The sequence below is a fragment of the Mesoplodon bidens genome (assembly GCF_964165515.1).
Source record: "Mesoplodon bidens genome assembly, chromosome: 3".
In the NCBI taxonomy this organism is placed as follows: domain Eukaryota; kingdom Metazoa; phylum Chordata; class Mammalia; order Artiodactyla; family Ziphiidae; genus Mesoplodon; species Mesoplodon bidens.
Window position 1 is genome coordinate 16,436,342 of NC_138178.1, and position 16,422 is coordinate 16,452,763.

The 16,422-nt window shown below is 36.5% G+C and overlaps 1 protein-coding gene across 1 annotated transcript in view; it reads left to right on the forward strand.

The window, feature by feature from the left end:
• Window positions 1-16,422, forward strand: part of CCDC7 (coiled-coil domain containing 7) — a gene marked incomplete at its 5' end in the record, with an annotated part of 156,497 nt that overhangs the window by 127,916 nt on the left and 12,159 nt on the right. Inside the window, 5 exon segments of the mRNA XM_081228226.1 lie at window positions 1,500-1,616; window positions 2,350-2,488; window positions 5,767-5,882; window positions 6,893-7,004; window positions 14,380-15,033. Of these exon segments, the coding sequence (XP_081084352.1) occupies window positions 1,500-1,591 (92 nt within the window). The 3' untranslated portion in view covers window positions 1,592-1,616; window positions 2,350-2,488; window positions 5,767-5,882; window positions 6,893-7,004; window positions 14,380-15,033.

Sequence of the window (16,422 nt, forward strand, 5' to 3'; positions counted from 1 at the left end):
TGGGGTGAGGCTCAGAGCAGTGGCAGCTCATCTGGTTCCATAGGCAGTAAGGCGCTATGGCTTCCCAATCTCAGAGAATGGGGCACAGCAGCAACTGGGTCCTGGGGACAGGTCTTACTACCGTGACAGCTCTAACCCTGGGGAGTAACGGGGGAGGGGTGTGGTAGCGTGGGGACTCCAGGCAGCTCAATCAGCTTGGGATTAGCACTGGTGCATATGTGGGAGTTCCCCATGGCAGTGAGGCTTGCTGGGGTTCTCCTCTCCTTTTCCTCATGGGGTGCAATTCCTCTGAGGGGATCCCTCCTAGCTGGCCTGGGCTAGAAGATGAGGTGACTCAGGTAAAATGCTTCCTGCATTTTTTCTATGCAGCCATCCTTGGATTTTGAGCTCCTCCAGATTTATGCTGCTTTTTCTTTGTAGTGCAGAGCTCTCCTAGAGCTATTTTCATTGGTTTGCAGCTGTTCGTTTATTATTTTGCTTGTTTGTGTAGGAGACAAGCATTGGGACCTCCTAGCCCTCTATCTTGCTGACATCACCTCTATCATTATTTATTCAAAGAAATTAAGCATCTTTTTTGTTCCTTTACTTTTTAAAGCATAATAATATATCTTGAAAATATTTCCACACCAGCATATCCAAATCAACCTAATTCTTTTTAAGTCTTTTATATCTGAGCATACCACAAATATGTTATTATTGGCAGTAAAAGTATATTACTTTACTAGGCCTCTGTTAAATGGGCACTTTGGTTGTTTCCAGTTTTCTTTCTATAACAATGTTGCAACATACATCATTGAGGTCAGCAGATATTTTATAATCCAATCTTGACTCCATCAGTTCAGAGATATGAGTCTTCCACCTAAAAGGAATTGCCACTGTTTCTTCCCTGAAACTGATTTCTTTTGATTCCTTTCTTTTGCAGCTCAGAAACTGACTTATTTAAAACTGACTGATCTTTTGAAAAGCATAGGTATATTAAGTATATACATTTTATGTATTCCAAAAAGCAGTAATCTAGTGAACTTGAACTTTTTGAAGTCCTCTATCAATGCTTCTCAAAGTGTGGTCCCTGGACTGGCAGCCTGGGCATTAACTACGAAATTACTAGAAATACAAATTCTTGGACCCCACTCCAGACCTACTGAAATAGAAGCTGTGGGGTTCAAAGCCACTAATTTGTTTAACAGGTTCTCTGGGTATTCTGATGCAGGCTAAAATTGGAGAAACATTTCTATAGAAACATAGGTAGTTAGATTTATGTACTCTTTTCCATTTCCATTGTTAATATTTGTATATAATATTCTGTTTTTCATGCTGTCACATATAATAAAAATTATATCAACTATTATGAAATTTAATAGAACTATTTTTTTAATCACACAATAATTTCCCTTTAAAGTGCCATATACTGCTACCCGAAAATCTCTACCCCACCCATACTTTTGAGAATAAATTAATTCTGGGCAAAATAAATAACATGAGCAAATTCGTCGAGACAGCAATGAAATTGCAAGAGTGGAAGCCTTATGAAAATAACACTGCCTTGAGTGGATGCTGCTTATTGAACAATAATGAGAAAGATCCTGAATAAACAGGGTAGACCCAGATCATGGAGGGTGAGTTTGAATGGCTTTTCCTTTTTCCTAAGTTTGAAAAAGTTACAGCTGTCTTTTATTGAATAAATTACAAATGATGAAAATATTCACCTGATTCAAAATAGCAATGTTTAAACACTGCACAACCAATTTCAAAATGGAAAGGAAATAAATATAAATGCCCCATGACAATAACCTAATTGATATGTATGGGAGCATATTCTGTGGAATTTGTAATGAGACAAAATACAAGTGATAAGAATTTTAAAGACATGAATCTTGCCAACCAATGTTAATAATATTGTTGTTAACAATCTTATTATTATAATAATGTATAATATTGTATATATATGTTTATAATAATGTATAATATTGTATACATATATGTAACAGCCAATGTTATTAGCAATTTTAATAATAGTTAAGATATTATTTTTAACCACATTTTTACTGTGCCCTGGGAAGCATAACTATTATTGGATGAAACTGTCTATAATCCAGTCTGGATTATTACTGACATAGGTATTTAAACTTATAGAAAATCCTTTGGTACCTTGAATGTTACTATATTTCGTCAGCAAGAATTAGAGCAGTAAGTAATAATATTAACCTAAGTATTGTGGAGTTATGTTTTGTATCAGTATTTAATAAGGAAATTTGGATTGCTATAGAAACAATATAGAGTGGAATAAAGTTGATGAAATAGTGACTATCCTCTATAATCTCTCATTATAAAATATTATATTTTACACAGTAGTAAAAAAAAACTACAACTTACATGGCAAGAAGAAATCATCAGTTGAGTGAGCATAAAGTATCAGTCAAGAGAAAATAAATGGAGGAATTCTTCACTAATTACTGATTATTCTCTGAAACTGTGAAAGGTCCCAGAGGTAATATAAAAATAATATGTATTAATAACTTTTGTGAGGGTTTTAGAGAGAATACATGCAGAAATGAATAGGAGAATTGTTGTTGCAAGTTGCCAATTGGATTGTGAGCAATGCAAATTTTATACTTCTCTCTAGAATTATTTTTCTAACATAAATTCAGCATAGCAGTCTGATCCTATGAATGCTGATTGCTGGACCCAATCCAACTTCTCAGTTTGCTTCTGTGGACTATCCAGATAACAGTGAATATAATTTATACATCAATTATGTGATCATTTGATTAAATGAGCTAATATATGTGCTAAATCAGTGCTTTCCAAGCCTATCTACAAAATAGGATTCACCTGGGGTGCTTTGAAAGCTACCAATTCTCTGCCCCAGCCCCAGACCAATTAAACCAGATTCTCCTTAGGTGATTAAACAGTGCAGCCAGAGTTGAGCACCATGATGCTTATTATTTGATGATATAAGGGAAATCAACTGATACCTCAGCCCATATACAAGTGGTTGTGGCTGATTTTCTTTTTTTTAATCCGGATCTTGTAGCTACTAGCCTAGTGGGGCCCAATAAATAGATTCAGTCTATATTGGGTTCACTTAAATGTTTCTTCTCCCATACCACCTCGTTCATGGCAATTACAACTTCCTCTCCAAGCACTCCCCAACAGAATTTCCTATGATAATGGAAATGTTCTATATCTGTGCCCTCCAATATGGGAGCTATGAGCCATATGCAGCTATTGAGCTCTTAAAATGTGGTTAGTATATTTTAATTAGTTTAGATCTAAATAGCAATGTACGGTTTGTGGCTCCTATATTGGACAGCACAACTCAAGAATTATCAGTGATCCAGCAACCAGTCAGGACCTGGGAAGGCAGTGAGCTATCCAGAGGGACATATAGAAAACCTTTTTACTGATTAATGACCAGTACAACTAAATATATCTCCCAGGAGAAGTAGGAGCAGGAGTAGTATTTCAGCAGAGCTGTTGGATAAGATGTAATGCTTCTTAGGATAGCAGGATGGCCCTTAATATTGAGCAGATGATGTCAGTTTCAACCACAGACTCTGAATAGCTCAAATTCAGCCAGGATTAGTGGGCAAAAGTGAGTAGGCTACAGCCTTTGGAAGGCTTTGGTTGCCTTCAAAGGTAAGGCAAGTCTCATCTGTTCTTGAGAAGGTCAGATAATTAGTAGTCAGGGCACAGTTATAAGAATGAATATCTAATGATCACTAGAAATTCAATAATTCCTTTGGTTTTATTGTGATTCACTCAAAACCTAAAAACTTTTAGAGATCATATTAATGCTTTAAGTAAACTGAAAAAGGCTCAGTGAGTATTTCTCTAGACTTCTGAATACATTTTTTACTATGGTTGTTCTAAAAATGGTACTGCTAAAGAGAGATCTGGACTACCTAATCCAAAGTTTAATGTGAGGTCTGCTTTGGTAGGTAAATTAGAATAACATCTTTATAAACAAGCTCTGTCCAGAAGGTAGTAGAATAATTTTTTGTTCATAAAAATTATGTGATCATTCATGCTGTTGAGGCTTATTCAGTTGGCGAGAGTACCTCTAAGCATTCCATTTTCTATTTGTCACAGTCCTTAATTGAAATCATATTATTGGTATCTTAAACATTCAGTTCCAAGATGTCTCATAGAGCTGGTCCAGGAGATTAGAGAGCAACAGGAGCAGACAGTAATCTAAATGTAACCACTTGATATTTTAGTATTTGATGAGAGGCAAAAATCCTTATTTTTCTTTTCAAGAACATGAGATTACTTGCGGGGAGGGGTGTGGTTCAAGGAACATATTTTCCCCCTCTGTATATTGGTGGCTAACTTCTTGCACAGGGCCATGATTTCAGGTGTGGAGAGAGAGTAGTTTCCTAGATACCAGATTACACAGTTAAGTTCCTGAGGCAGGGGCATCATGCAATTGTTTTCTGATTTAGAAAACAATTCTCAGTTTGTTATGCTCCTCTCTAGGTCAGTGAGCACTACAGTGGCAAATAAATGGAATTTTTAAACAGGGTGTAGGCAGTAACTGTAACTTATAGGATATGAATTTTCAACAGAAATGGCTGAATCACTGGGCCAGGGAATAGGGGTATTGGTCACTAGCATCCAGAATATTGATAGCTTCTTATTGAGTGAAATCCTGGTCCATGCAGCTGCTTGACATTTTGAAGTCTATCATTGCTTTAATCGAATGGCAGGAACCCACAACTCAAGAGTTTCACGGAGACATAGACTGCTATCTCTGAACATACAGACGGGGAAGAGAAAAAGCATTGTGATTGTTCTCTCTCCCGTACCTTTTCTACCCTCCTATCACCTTCCAGACAGCCAGTCAGGTGCCTGAGTTGCAGATGGCAAGCTACAGGCTGGGTGCCCATGGTCAACTTTCTCAGTTCCCCAAAATACAAGCATAATTCCTATCTTAGAATTCCCAAGCCTTTCAGTTTGGGCATGGGTCAGAGTGGTAGAAACTATGTGTGGACAGGCTCTCATGTGTACATACAGTCTCATGGTTAAGTCTGTCAGTTCAGAGCATGTATTCATCATTTGAGAATCAAGGACACAAGTTCATTTAAATTGCTCAAGGTCATAGAGCAGATTAGCAGCAGATAAAGGATGGGAACCCATAAAATTGGACCCTAAAGTCCAGGATTTTAATCTCTAGTATATATCCCACCAAAAGGCTATAGTCCATAATAGCCAGCTTTACAATGTTATTTTTAAAAAATTATTCTGATATTTGTTTAAAATGGTAATGAAGACTTTATTTGACACTATTGCAGTAGTGGACAAAGACTGAACTCAACTCCAAACATAGCAAAAACAGCTGGGGATTTATAGCCAATGAGGAGAGTAAGTGAGTGGATCAGTGGATGTAACATTACTAAGAGGAAGCATCAGGGGTGGGGGATTCCTACTAAATTACCCTAACAGCCTTCTTGATGAAGGCAGGCCAAGGACAGGGCCAAGTATGAGGCCTGCTTGAAAAGAGGTCTTAGAGGAACCCAACCAAAGTTTACTAAAGGAGAGATTTTTTGTCAAGGTTCAGCTAAAATGAATTTTTTAAGCATTGAGAGAAAGATCATTGATTTTGAAAACCAAAATCTCTGGATAATATTTTGAAAAATGCCATGCAATTAGTGTAGAATGTACTCTAATGATGAGAGATGCACAAAGCTGAAAGTTTTAGAAATGCTTGTGTGTATATTAGAAGTTCAATTAAATGAAAAACATAACAACTTGGTTTATTTTCAGAACTCTTCTTTACCATGTGGAACAAATTTGAAGCTAAGATAAAAGCCTCTGTTGCTGATGTTAAGAAAGCAGCTCTCTGTTGAAGTTCCAACTTGCTTCTATTCACTCATGTCCCTGTAATGCCTTCTGGTGTGGTGTAAAAGCAATTAAATGAAATTTGTGCTCTGCATGTCTTGATAATGTCATAATTATTTGTGTCAATTATTTGCAAATCTATTCTTTATGATACTATATAGAGAAAAGTCACTGCCATACATTTCTTACACTTCCAGATAGAGGAATGTATATATATCTATATATTTCATCAGCACAGTAATTTATTTATTTTTTTTTTTTTTTGCGTTACATGGGCCTCTCACTGTTGTGGCCTCTCCCGTTGCGGAGCACAGGCTCCGGACGCACAGGCTCAACAGCCATGGCTCACGGGCCCAGCCGCTCCGCGGCACGTGGGATCTTCCCAGACCGGGGCACGAACCCGTGTCCCCTGCATCGGCAGGCGGACTCTCAACCACTGCGCCACCAGGGAAGCCCAAGTAATTTATTTTGATAAATGTGAGAATGTGAGACGTAGGGGAAGGATAACATTTTATCCTATTTTCTCTACCTTCATTTTGTAGAATATATTTCTTTAAACACCCTAGATTTTAGAGCACAGCTTGTAACAAATGATATACAACATATAATTCTTCTCCATGTAGAATTACTTTTACAACTTGATATTTGAAAGATGGTTTTTTGGCTTCTACTTAGTTTATCTAGCTACAATAGTCTCGCTTTCTTGATTGTAGGAAGTCTCTCAGTGTCAGAAGTGGTTCTTAACATTGAATAAATTCTACCTTCATATAAGTTATTCCTGTTGGTGGAGCTTGAGTAAAACTGAAAAATATTTTAAAGGCAGTTAAATGAGACAATATTAAAAGTAGAGTCCTGGGTCAGTGCCTGGCACCAAAGATGACCTAATTATTATCATCAGAACCATTGAAAATGCTTTATAAGCTTTTCTTAATTAAGAATAATCCTTTAAGTACAATATTGATTGAAGAAAAGTTATACTGGTAACTGAAATTCAAGACAAAAATAATGTATGTAAACACTAAACTCTAGTCAATAAATTTGTTTCTTGCAGGAATAAAGGCTACCAATTCTGAATATACGTGTATACTGGGGTTGCACAAATAAATACAGGAATGATGGAATGTAAGAGCCAGGTTTCTCAGTGCTGGAGAGAGAAATTATAGGTAAGTAAGTTGGAAAGCCTAGAATAAACCCCATGGTAATGGGTATGTCGGAAAGTCTTCATACTATTTTTGCAACTTGTATGTAAGTCTAGAATTATTTTTAAAACATTTTTCAGTAATCACCCAGAGAGTATTTGTATAATGAAATGAGAATATGAACAGGAAACCCTAAATTTAAGATTTGGACAGAAGAACAGGTTATGTTTGTTTGTTTTTTCCATTCATTTATTAATTCAGTTAAAATTCAGTGTTTATTATATCCAGGCACAGTGTTAATTGTTTGGTTTACAAGGGTAAACCAATCAAGCATCATTTCATCAACTCAGAATCTAATGAGGGAAACAAATGTTAAATGAATATGTATATAGTAAGGTGAATTATATACAGAATTTGTGAATCATAAGTATGTGTACATATAACACTTTTTAAAATAGAAATATTGTTAATTTATAATGATTTGATAGTTTCTGGTGTACAGCAAAGTGATTCAGTTATATGTATGTATAGACTTTTATATATATGTAAATATATATATACTTTTATATTTTCATATTCTTTTCCATTATAGTTTATTACAAAATATTGAATACAGTTCCCTGTGCTATACAGTAGGAACATGTTGTTTATATATAGTAGTTTGTATCTGCTAATCCCAAACTCCTAATTTATCCCCCCCGCCCCGCCCTGAACTTTCCCCTTTGGTAACCAACCATAAGTTTGTTTTCTATTGTCTGTGAGTCTGTTTTTGTTTTGCAAATAAGTTCATTTGTATCATTTTTTAAGATTGCACATACAAATGATACCATATATTTGTCTTTCTCTGTCTTACTTCACTTAGTATGATAATCTCTCTCTTTAGAGAAATCAGCTGATAACTTTATGGGGGTCCCTTGTAACTAACTCTTTGTTTTTCTCATGCTGCCTTTAGAATCCTCTCTAACTTTTGTCATTTTAACTATAATATGTCTTGGTGTAGGTCTGTTTGGGTTTATCTTGTTTGAGACTCTTTGTGCTTCCTGTACCTGGATATGTTTCCTTCTTTAGGTTTCATAAATTTTCAGCCATAGTTTCTTCAAATACATTTTCGATCCCCTTTTCTCTTTCTTCTCTTTCTGGGATCCCTACTATGTGTGGATTGTCTTGCTCTATATTATCCCATAGGTCTCATATGTTGCTTTCATTTTTTTTCATTTGTCTTTCTGTCTGCTTTCTGATTGGGTGATTTCCATTATCCTCTCTGCCAGATCACTTATTCATTGTTCTGCATTATCTAGTTTGCTGTTTATTGCCTTTTGCTCAGCTTTCATCTCAGCAAGTGAGTTTTCTAATTTTAATTGGCTCATCTTTATAGTTTCTAGTTCCTTGTTACAATGATCTGCATTTCTATTGATAGCCTTTCTTAACTCCTTCAGTATTTTTATTACCTCCTTTTTGAACTTGGGATCTGGTAGACTGAAGAGGTCTGTTTCATTGTTTTCTCTTTCAGGGGATTTCTCTTGTCTTTTAAGGGTTCTGTTTTGATAATATATGTTCGCTTTCATAATTTAACCATAATACTGCAGGATTATGTTTCCTTTTTCCAAAGTGTGTAGAACACATCATATATGCCTCAGAAGTAAGGATAAAGTGATTGACATTAAAGGCCTTGGATAAAGCTTAATGACCAACAACTGTAAGAATCAAATAGGATAGTAGCAATGAAAGTGTGATGAAGATATGAGGTATGTAAGAAACAAAATAAACTAGGCTGTTCAAATAGAAGTCTGAAAACAAAATTGGATTTAATGGCTGAGTGGCAAAGGAAGGATGCACCACACAGGTCTGACTTAAGAGTTGTCCAAAATGGAAATTGAAAGGCTTCGATATAGGGCAAAAAGGGAAGAATAAGACTGAATAGGGCAAGATGACAATTTCAAGTTGTGAGTTGGCTGAAGAGGTAGATTATAAACTCATGTTCACAATTACTTACCTTTAGAGATTGCATCACCAATATGGAGAAACCTGGTTTCAAGTAGGTCTGGGATGGAGAAAGAAAAATTTCAAAGGGCCTAAGGTTATGCTTAGATTGGCAAGATTTTTTTTTAACCTATTTCATTACAGTCTTACTTAGAAATAAGAAATGAAGTTGGGAATTCCCAGAGGTACCTTCCATTGCTAAGGTGATTGAAGGGGAAAATGGTACTAATTGATAATTAACACTTGTTAAAAATTTACAAGATTTAAATTGTCTTTGAGGAGTGACATCAGCAAGATGATGGACTAGGAAGCTTGGAAAAAACTAAACGCTGATAAAATAACATTTTAGGAGCTCTGGAAACTAGTCAGATCACAAAAGAAGAGAGCAAAAAAGAAGAAAGGAACAAAAATGAACTACAAAAACAACCAGAAAACAGTAAGTACATTTGCATCAATAATTACTTTAAGTATAAATGGACTAAGTACTTCAATGAAAAGACACAGAGGAGGGACTTCCCTGGTGGTGCAGTGATTAACAATCTGCCTGCCAATGCAGGGGACATGGGTTCGATCCCTGGTCTGGGAAGATCCCACATGCTGTGGAGCAACTAAGTCCATGTGCCACAACTACTGAGCCTGAGCTCTAGAGCCCACGAGCCACAACTACTGAACCCGCACGCCACAACTACTGAAGCCCACGTGCCTAGAGCCTGTGCTCCGCAACAAGAGAAGCCACCGCAATGAGAAGCCCACACCCAACAACAAAGACCCAACGCAGCTAAAAATTTAAAAAACGACACAGGGCTTCCCTGGTGGTGCAGTGGCTGAGAATCTGCCTGCTAATGCAGGGGACACGGGTTCGAGCCCTGGTCTGGGAAGATCCCACATGCCGCAGAGCAACTCGGCCCATGAGCCACAACTACTGAGCCTGCATGTCTGGAGCCTGTGCTCCGCGACAAGAGAGGCCGCGATAATGAGAGGCCCGCTCACCACGATGAAGGGTGGCCCCCACTTGCCACAACTAGAGAAAGCCCTCGCACAGAAATGAAGACCCAACACAGCCAAAAAAAAAAAAAAAGACACAGAGTGGCTGAATGGATAAAATACAAAATGCGTATATATGCTGCCTACAAGAGTCTCACTTGTGAATGGATAAAGATGTGTATATGTGTGTGTATGCACACACATAATTGAATATTACTCAGCCATAAAACCAAAAGCAATCTTGCCATTTGCAACAACAGGGATGGACCTAGAGGGTATTATGCTAAGTGAAATGTCAGAAAGAGAAAGACAAATACTATACACCATTTCATTTATATGTGAAATCTAAGAAACAAAATAAATGAACAAACATAACAAAACAGAACCAGACTCATAGATACAGAGAAAAAACTGGTGGTTGACATGGGGGCGGGGAGGGGGTTGAGTTAAATAGGTGAGGGAGATTAAGACAGACATATAAACTTCCAGTCATAAATAAGTCACAGGGATGTAATGTATCACATAGGCAATATAGCCAATAATATAATAATTGTATATGGTGACAGATGGTAACTAGATTATTGTGGTGATCATTTGTAGTGTATAAAAACATCAAATCACTCTGTTGAAATCTGAAACTAATATTGTAAGTCAATTGTACTTCAATTTAAAAAGAAAAGAGAAAAATTTTAAAAATAAAAGAGAAAGAAAAAGCCTAGTAACAGTGATCGTAAATAAATAGGCAATCTGAACATAGTTATAATACCAAGGAAACTGAAGCAGTAATCAAAAACCTCCTGACAAAAGCCCCAGAACAGATGGCCTCATAGGTGAGTTGTACCAAATATTTAAAGAAAAATTAACATCAATCTTAATTCAAACTCTTAAAAAATTGAAAGAGTGAACACTTCCTCACTCATTCAAGAGTCTGTATTACCCTGATTCCAAAGACAAAGACATCACAAGGGAAGAAAAATATAGACCAGCATCATTTGTATATATTAATGTAAAAATACTCAAAAAATGCTAGAAAACTGAATTCAACAGTTAAAGGTTTACAAACCATGACCAAGTGGTATTTATTAATGGAATGCAAGTGTGGTTCAACATATTAAAATTATTGAATGAAGTGTACCACATTAACAGAATGAAAGAAAAAAAACACATGATCATCTCAATTGATGCAGAAAAAGTATTTGACATAATTCAATACCTTTTCATGATTAAAAACACCCAAAAAACTAGGAATAGAAGGAAACTAACTCAACATGATAAAGCCATATATGAAAAGTCCACAGTTAACATACTCAATGATGAAAGACTGAAAGCTTTTCCTCTAAGATCAGGAACAAGATAATATTCTGACTCTTGCCCTTTCTATTTAATATAGTACTAGAAGTCCTGGCCAGAGTAATTAGGAAAGAAAAATTAATAAAAGGAATCCAAACTGGCAAGGAAAAAGTCAAATTATATTTTTAGACAACATGATCACCTTATGTGTGGAAAACCCTAAATATTCCACATGCAGAAAAACTAATAAACAAATTTAGCAGAGTCCAAGGATGCAAAATCAACACACAAAAATCAGTTGTGTTTCTACACTAACAATGGCCAATTTGAAAAGGAAGAAAATAATTTTGTTAATGATAGTAACAAAAAGAATAAAATACTTAGCAATAAACTTAGCCAAGAAGGCAAAAGATTTGTACACTGAAACTACAAAACATTGCAGAAAGAAATTAAAGACACAAATAAATGAAAAGACTTCCCATGTTCATGGACTGGAAGATAATACTGTTAGGATGTCAGTATTATCCCATGTGGTCTACAGATTCAATGCAATCCTTATCAAAATTTGAGTTACATTTTTGCAGAAATGGAAAAATCCATACTAAAATTTATATGGACCCACAAGGGAACCCAAATAGCCAAGACAATCTTGAAAAAGGAGAAAAAATTTGGAAGTTTTACAGTTTCTGATATCAAAATTTTCCACAAAACTGCATAAACAAAACAGTGTGGTACTGGCATGCCGACAGGCATATAGGCCAATCAAATACAATAGAGAGCCCATAGATAAACCCTTGCATATATGGTTGAATGAATTTTGACAGGGGTGCCAAGACCATTCAGTGGGGAAAACAGTCTCTTCAACAAGTGGTGCTGGGAAAACTGGATATCCACATGCAAAGAAAAAATTGGATCCTTACCTTACACATATTTAAAAATTCTAAGTAGATCAAAGATGTAAACATGAGTGCTAAAACTACAAAACTCTTAAAATGGGGAAAGCTTCATGACATTAGATTTGACAATTTCTTGAAAATGATGCGAAAAGCACAGACAACAAAGGAAAAAATAAATAAACTGGACTTCAACAGAATTTAAAACTTTTCTACATCAAAGGATACTATCAACAGAATGAAAAGGCAATCCACAGGATGGGAGAAAATATTTTCAAATCATATATCTGATATGGCATTAAGATCCAGAATATATAAATATCTCCTACAACTCAATAACAAAAACAAAAACCTGATTTAAAAATGGGCAAATGGGGACTTCCCTGGTGGCACAGATCATTAAGAATGATGAGAATTGGCAGGTTAAGAATCTGCCTGCCAATGCAGGGGACACAGGTTCGATCCCTAGTCTGGGAAGATCCCACATGCTGCAGAGCAACTAAGCCCATGTGCTACAACTACTGAAGCCCATGTGCCCTGGAGCCCGTGTGCCCTAGAGCCTGAGAGCCACAACTACTGAGCCCATGCACTACAACTACTGAAGCCCATATACCCTAGAGCCCGTGAGCCACAACTACTGAGCCCACGTGCTGTGACTACTGAAAGCCCATGCACCTAGAGCCCATGCTCCTCAACAAGAGAAGCCACCACAATGAGAAGCCCGCACACTGCACCAAAGAGAAGCCCCCTTCATTTGTTCAGTCTGGTGGGTTTTTATCTTCCTCCTTCATCTGCTGTGTGTTTTTCTGTCTTCTCATTTTGCTTAACTTACTGTGTTTGGGGTCTCCTTTTTGCAGGCTGCAGGGTCGTAGTTCTCGTTGTTTTTGGTGTTTGTCCCCAGTAGCTAAAGTTGTTTCAGTGGGTTGTGTAGGCTTCCTGGTGGAGGGGATACTGCCTGTGTTCTGGTGGATGAGGCTGGATCTTGTCTTTCTGATGGGCAGGTCCACGTCTGGTGGTGTGTTTTGGGGTGTCTGTGGACTTATTATGATCTTAGGCAGCCTCTCTGCTAATGGGTGGGGTTGTGTTCCTGTCTTGCTAGTTGTTTGGCATAGGGTGTCCAGCACTGTAGCTTGCTGGTCATTGAGTGAAGCTGGGTGCTGGTGTTGAGATGGAGATCTCTGGGAGATTTTCGCCGTTTGATATTATGTGAAGCTGGGAGGTCTCTTGTGGACCAGTGTCCTGAAGTTGGCTCTCCCACCTCAGAGGCATAGCACTGACTCCTGGCTGCAGCACCAAGAGCCTTTCATCCACACGGCTCAGAATAAAAGGGAGAAAAAGAAGGAAGGGAGGGAGGGAAAAACGGACGGATAGAACCCTAGAACAAATGGTGACAGCAAAGCTATACAGACAAAATCTCACACAGAAGCATACACATACACACTCACAAAAAGAGGAAAAGGGGAAAAAATAGTAAATCTTGCTCTCAAAAAAAAAATGTCATGAAGAACCTAGGGGTAAGACAGGAATAAAGACACAGACCTACTAGAGAATGGACTTGAGGATATGGGGAGGGGAAAGGGTAAGCTGTGACAAAGCGAGAGAGTGGCATGGACATATACACACTACCAAACGTAAAATAGATAGCTAGTGGGAAGCAGCCGCATAGCACAGGGAGATCAGCTCGGTGCTTTGTGACCACCTAGAGGGGTGGGATAGGGAGGGTGGGAGGGAGGCAGACGCAAGAGGGAAGAGATACGGGAACATATGTATATGTATAACTGATTCACTTTGTTATAAAGCAGAAACTAGCACACCATTGTAAAGCAATTATACTCCAATAAAGATTAAAAAAAAAAGAAGCCCCCCACTCGCCGCAGCTAGGGAAAGCCCGCGTGCAGCAACAAAGACCCAATGCAGCCAAAAATAAATAAATAAATAATAAATTTATTTTTAAAAATGGGCAAATGACTTGAATAGACATTTCTCCAAAGGAAATAAACAAATGGCCAACAAGTATGTGAAAAGATGCTCAACATCACTAATTATTAAGAAAATGCAAAACAAAACCACAATGAGATATCACCTCACATTCATTAGAATAGCTAATTTTTTTAATCACAGAAAATAGCAAGTAGGTAAAATGGTACGTTTACTGTAGAAAATGTATGCCAGTTCCTGAAAATAATGAAACATATACCCAAAAGAATTGAAGGCAGAGACTGAAACAGATACTTGTATACTCCTGTTTATAGCAGCATTATTCCACAATAGCCAAAAGATAGAAGCAGTCCAAGTCTCCAACAATGGATGAATGCATAAAGAAAGTGATACATGTACATACAATGTAATGTTATTCAGCCTGAAGAAAGAAGGAAATTCTGACACATGCTACAACATGGATGAACCTTGAAGACTTATGTAAGTGAAATAAGCCAGTCTCAAATGGGCAAATACTGCATGATTCCACATATATGAGATAGAGTACTCAAATTCATAGAGACAAAAGTTAGAATGGTTGCCAGATGCTAGGGAAAGGGTGAATTGGGAGTTATTATTTAATGGACAAAGTTTCTGATTGGAAAGATTAAAAAAAATTTCTGGAGATGGACGATAGTGATGGTTGCACATCATTGTGAATGTACTCAATGCCACTGAACTGTACACTTAAAAATAGGTAAAATGACAGATTTTATGTTACGAATATTTTACCCAATAAAAAAGGTTTACACTGTTTTCTAATTATAATTTTTCAAGATAATTTGCTATTTAATTTGTTTAGAGAAAAATGAAGAAAATCTAACAAGAATAAGCTTTGAAAATATTCTAGAGGAGCAAAGACTTTAAAGCTTTTAGAAGAGTTTATAAATTTGTTTTCCAAAGGATACAGAGAGCAAAGTCACATAAAGGTAAGAGTATAACAAAATTTCATATCTGGGTCACTTAACTTTAGCAATTATTTTCTTGAAAATTATATTTAAAAATTTTTAAATAATAGCATCAATAAACTAATGTAAACTCTGAGATATCACTGAATTTTCTACCTACATTTTGTTGATTTTAATATTAAAATTTTACATAAAACAGTAACCTTGAATGGTAATTATTTTTCTGTATTCAAATAGAAAGATACAATTCAATACTAGTGACTTTTCCTTAAATGGATTGTGAATGTGTAACACTTCTAACTTTGCTTTTTTTTAACTGAAGGGAGATAGGGTTGAGTTAATCATACTAATACTGTGGCATATTATCATCACTAGTTTATTCAAGGTCCATCTCTTATTTTTACATTATCACATTCATCCCTATCCTTCTCCCACTACTCAGCTACAGGCATTTGCTCTAATGTATTTAATGTGTCCTTAGATAAACTTGATGTTTGAAAAATATATGTTTTATGCAAGTATTTTAAATTTGCATAGCGGGCTACTGTAGATCTCTTACTTTTTTCTTTTCAACAGCCATACGTTTTAAGCACTATTCTGTAGTTGCAAGTATATCTGAGCCATTGCTTCTCACTGATGCATCACACTCTAATGCTCTAGTCATCCAGTTCCCTGGTGATGGGATCCAATTATTTTGTAACCACATGCCTTTTTCATGTTTGCTGGGTGAACACCCGCAAGAATGAGATTGCAGGGGCCAGGGTATAATTTGTTTTCCTGAAGTTCTACTCAGCTGTTCCAAAGCAGCAGTACTAGTTTGCACTTTCAGTGGCAGTGCCTGAAGGTTCCTGTCAACCACTCACTAACACTTGATGTTACCAGGCTTTCTAATTTGTCCTAATCAGGTGAGCATAAAGTGGTATTTCATTATTCCAAATTGTATTTTTCTAATCATGATCATCATCTTTAAGCAACCGTTTCCTTTTGTATATATTTTTATCCATATACCTTTTAGCAATTTAGGTATTCTGTTCTAAGGAAGGGTTTGATTTATTATCTATTTGTGTTGATGTGCAGGGGTTCCTTACATAGTCCAGATATTTATTGCTTATTGGTTTAAAACGTTGCCAATATTTTCTGCCACCTATGCCATTAACTATGTCTCTATTGTCTAGTTGGTCAGAAATCTTTATTTTTAATACAGTGAAATACATTAATTGTTGTATTGTGATTTGGGTTTAGGGGCCTTAGGAAAGTTATTACAAAGATACCTTTTACATTGATTTCTATTAATTTTATACTTTTGTCTTTCATGTTTAGATCTTTGATCCATGAGAAATCATTTTGGTATGTGATATACTACAGGGATCCAATATTATTTTTCTCCATATTATGAGTCATTTTTTCCCA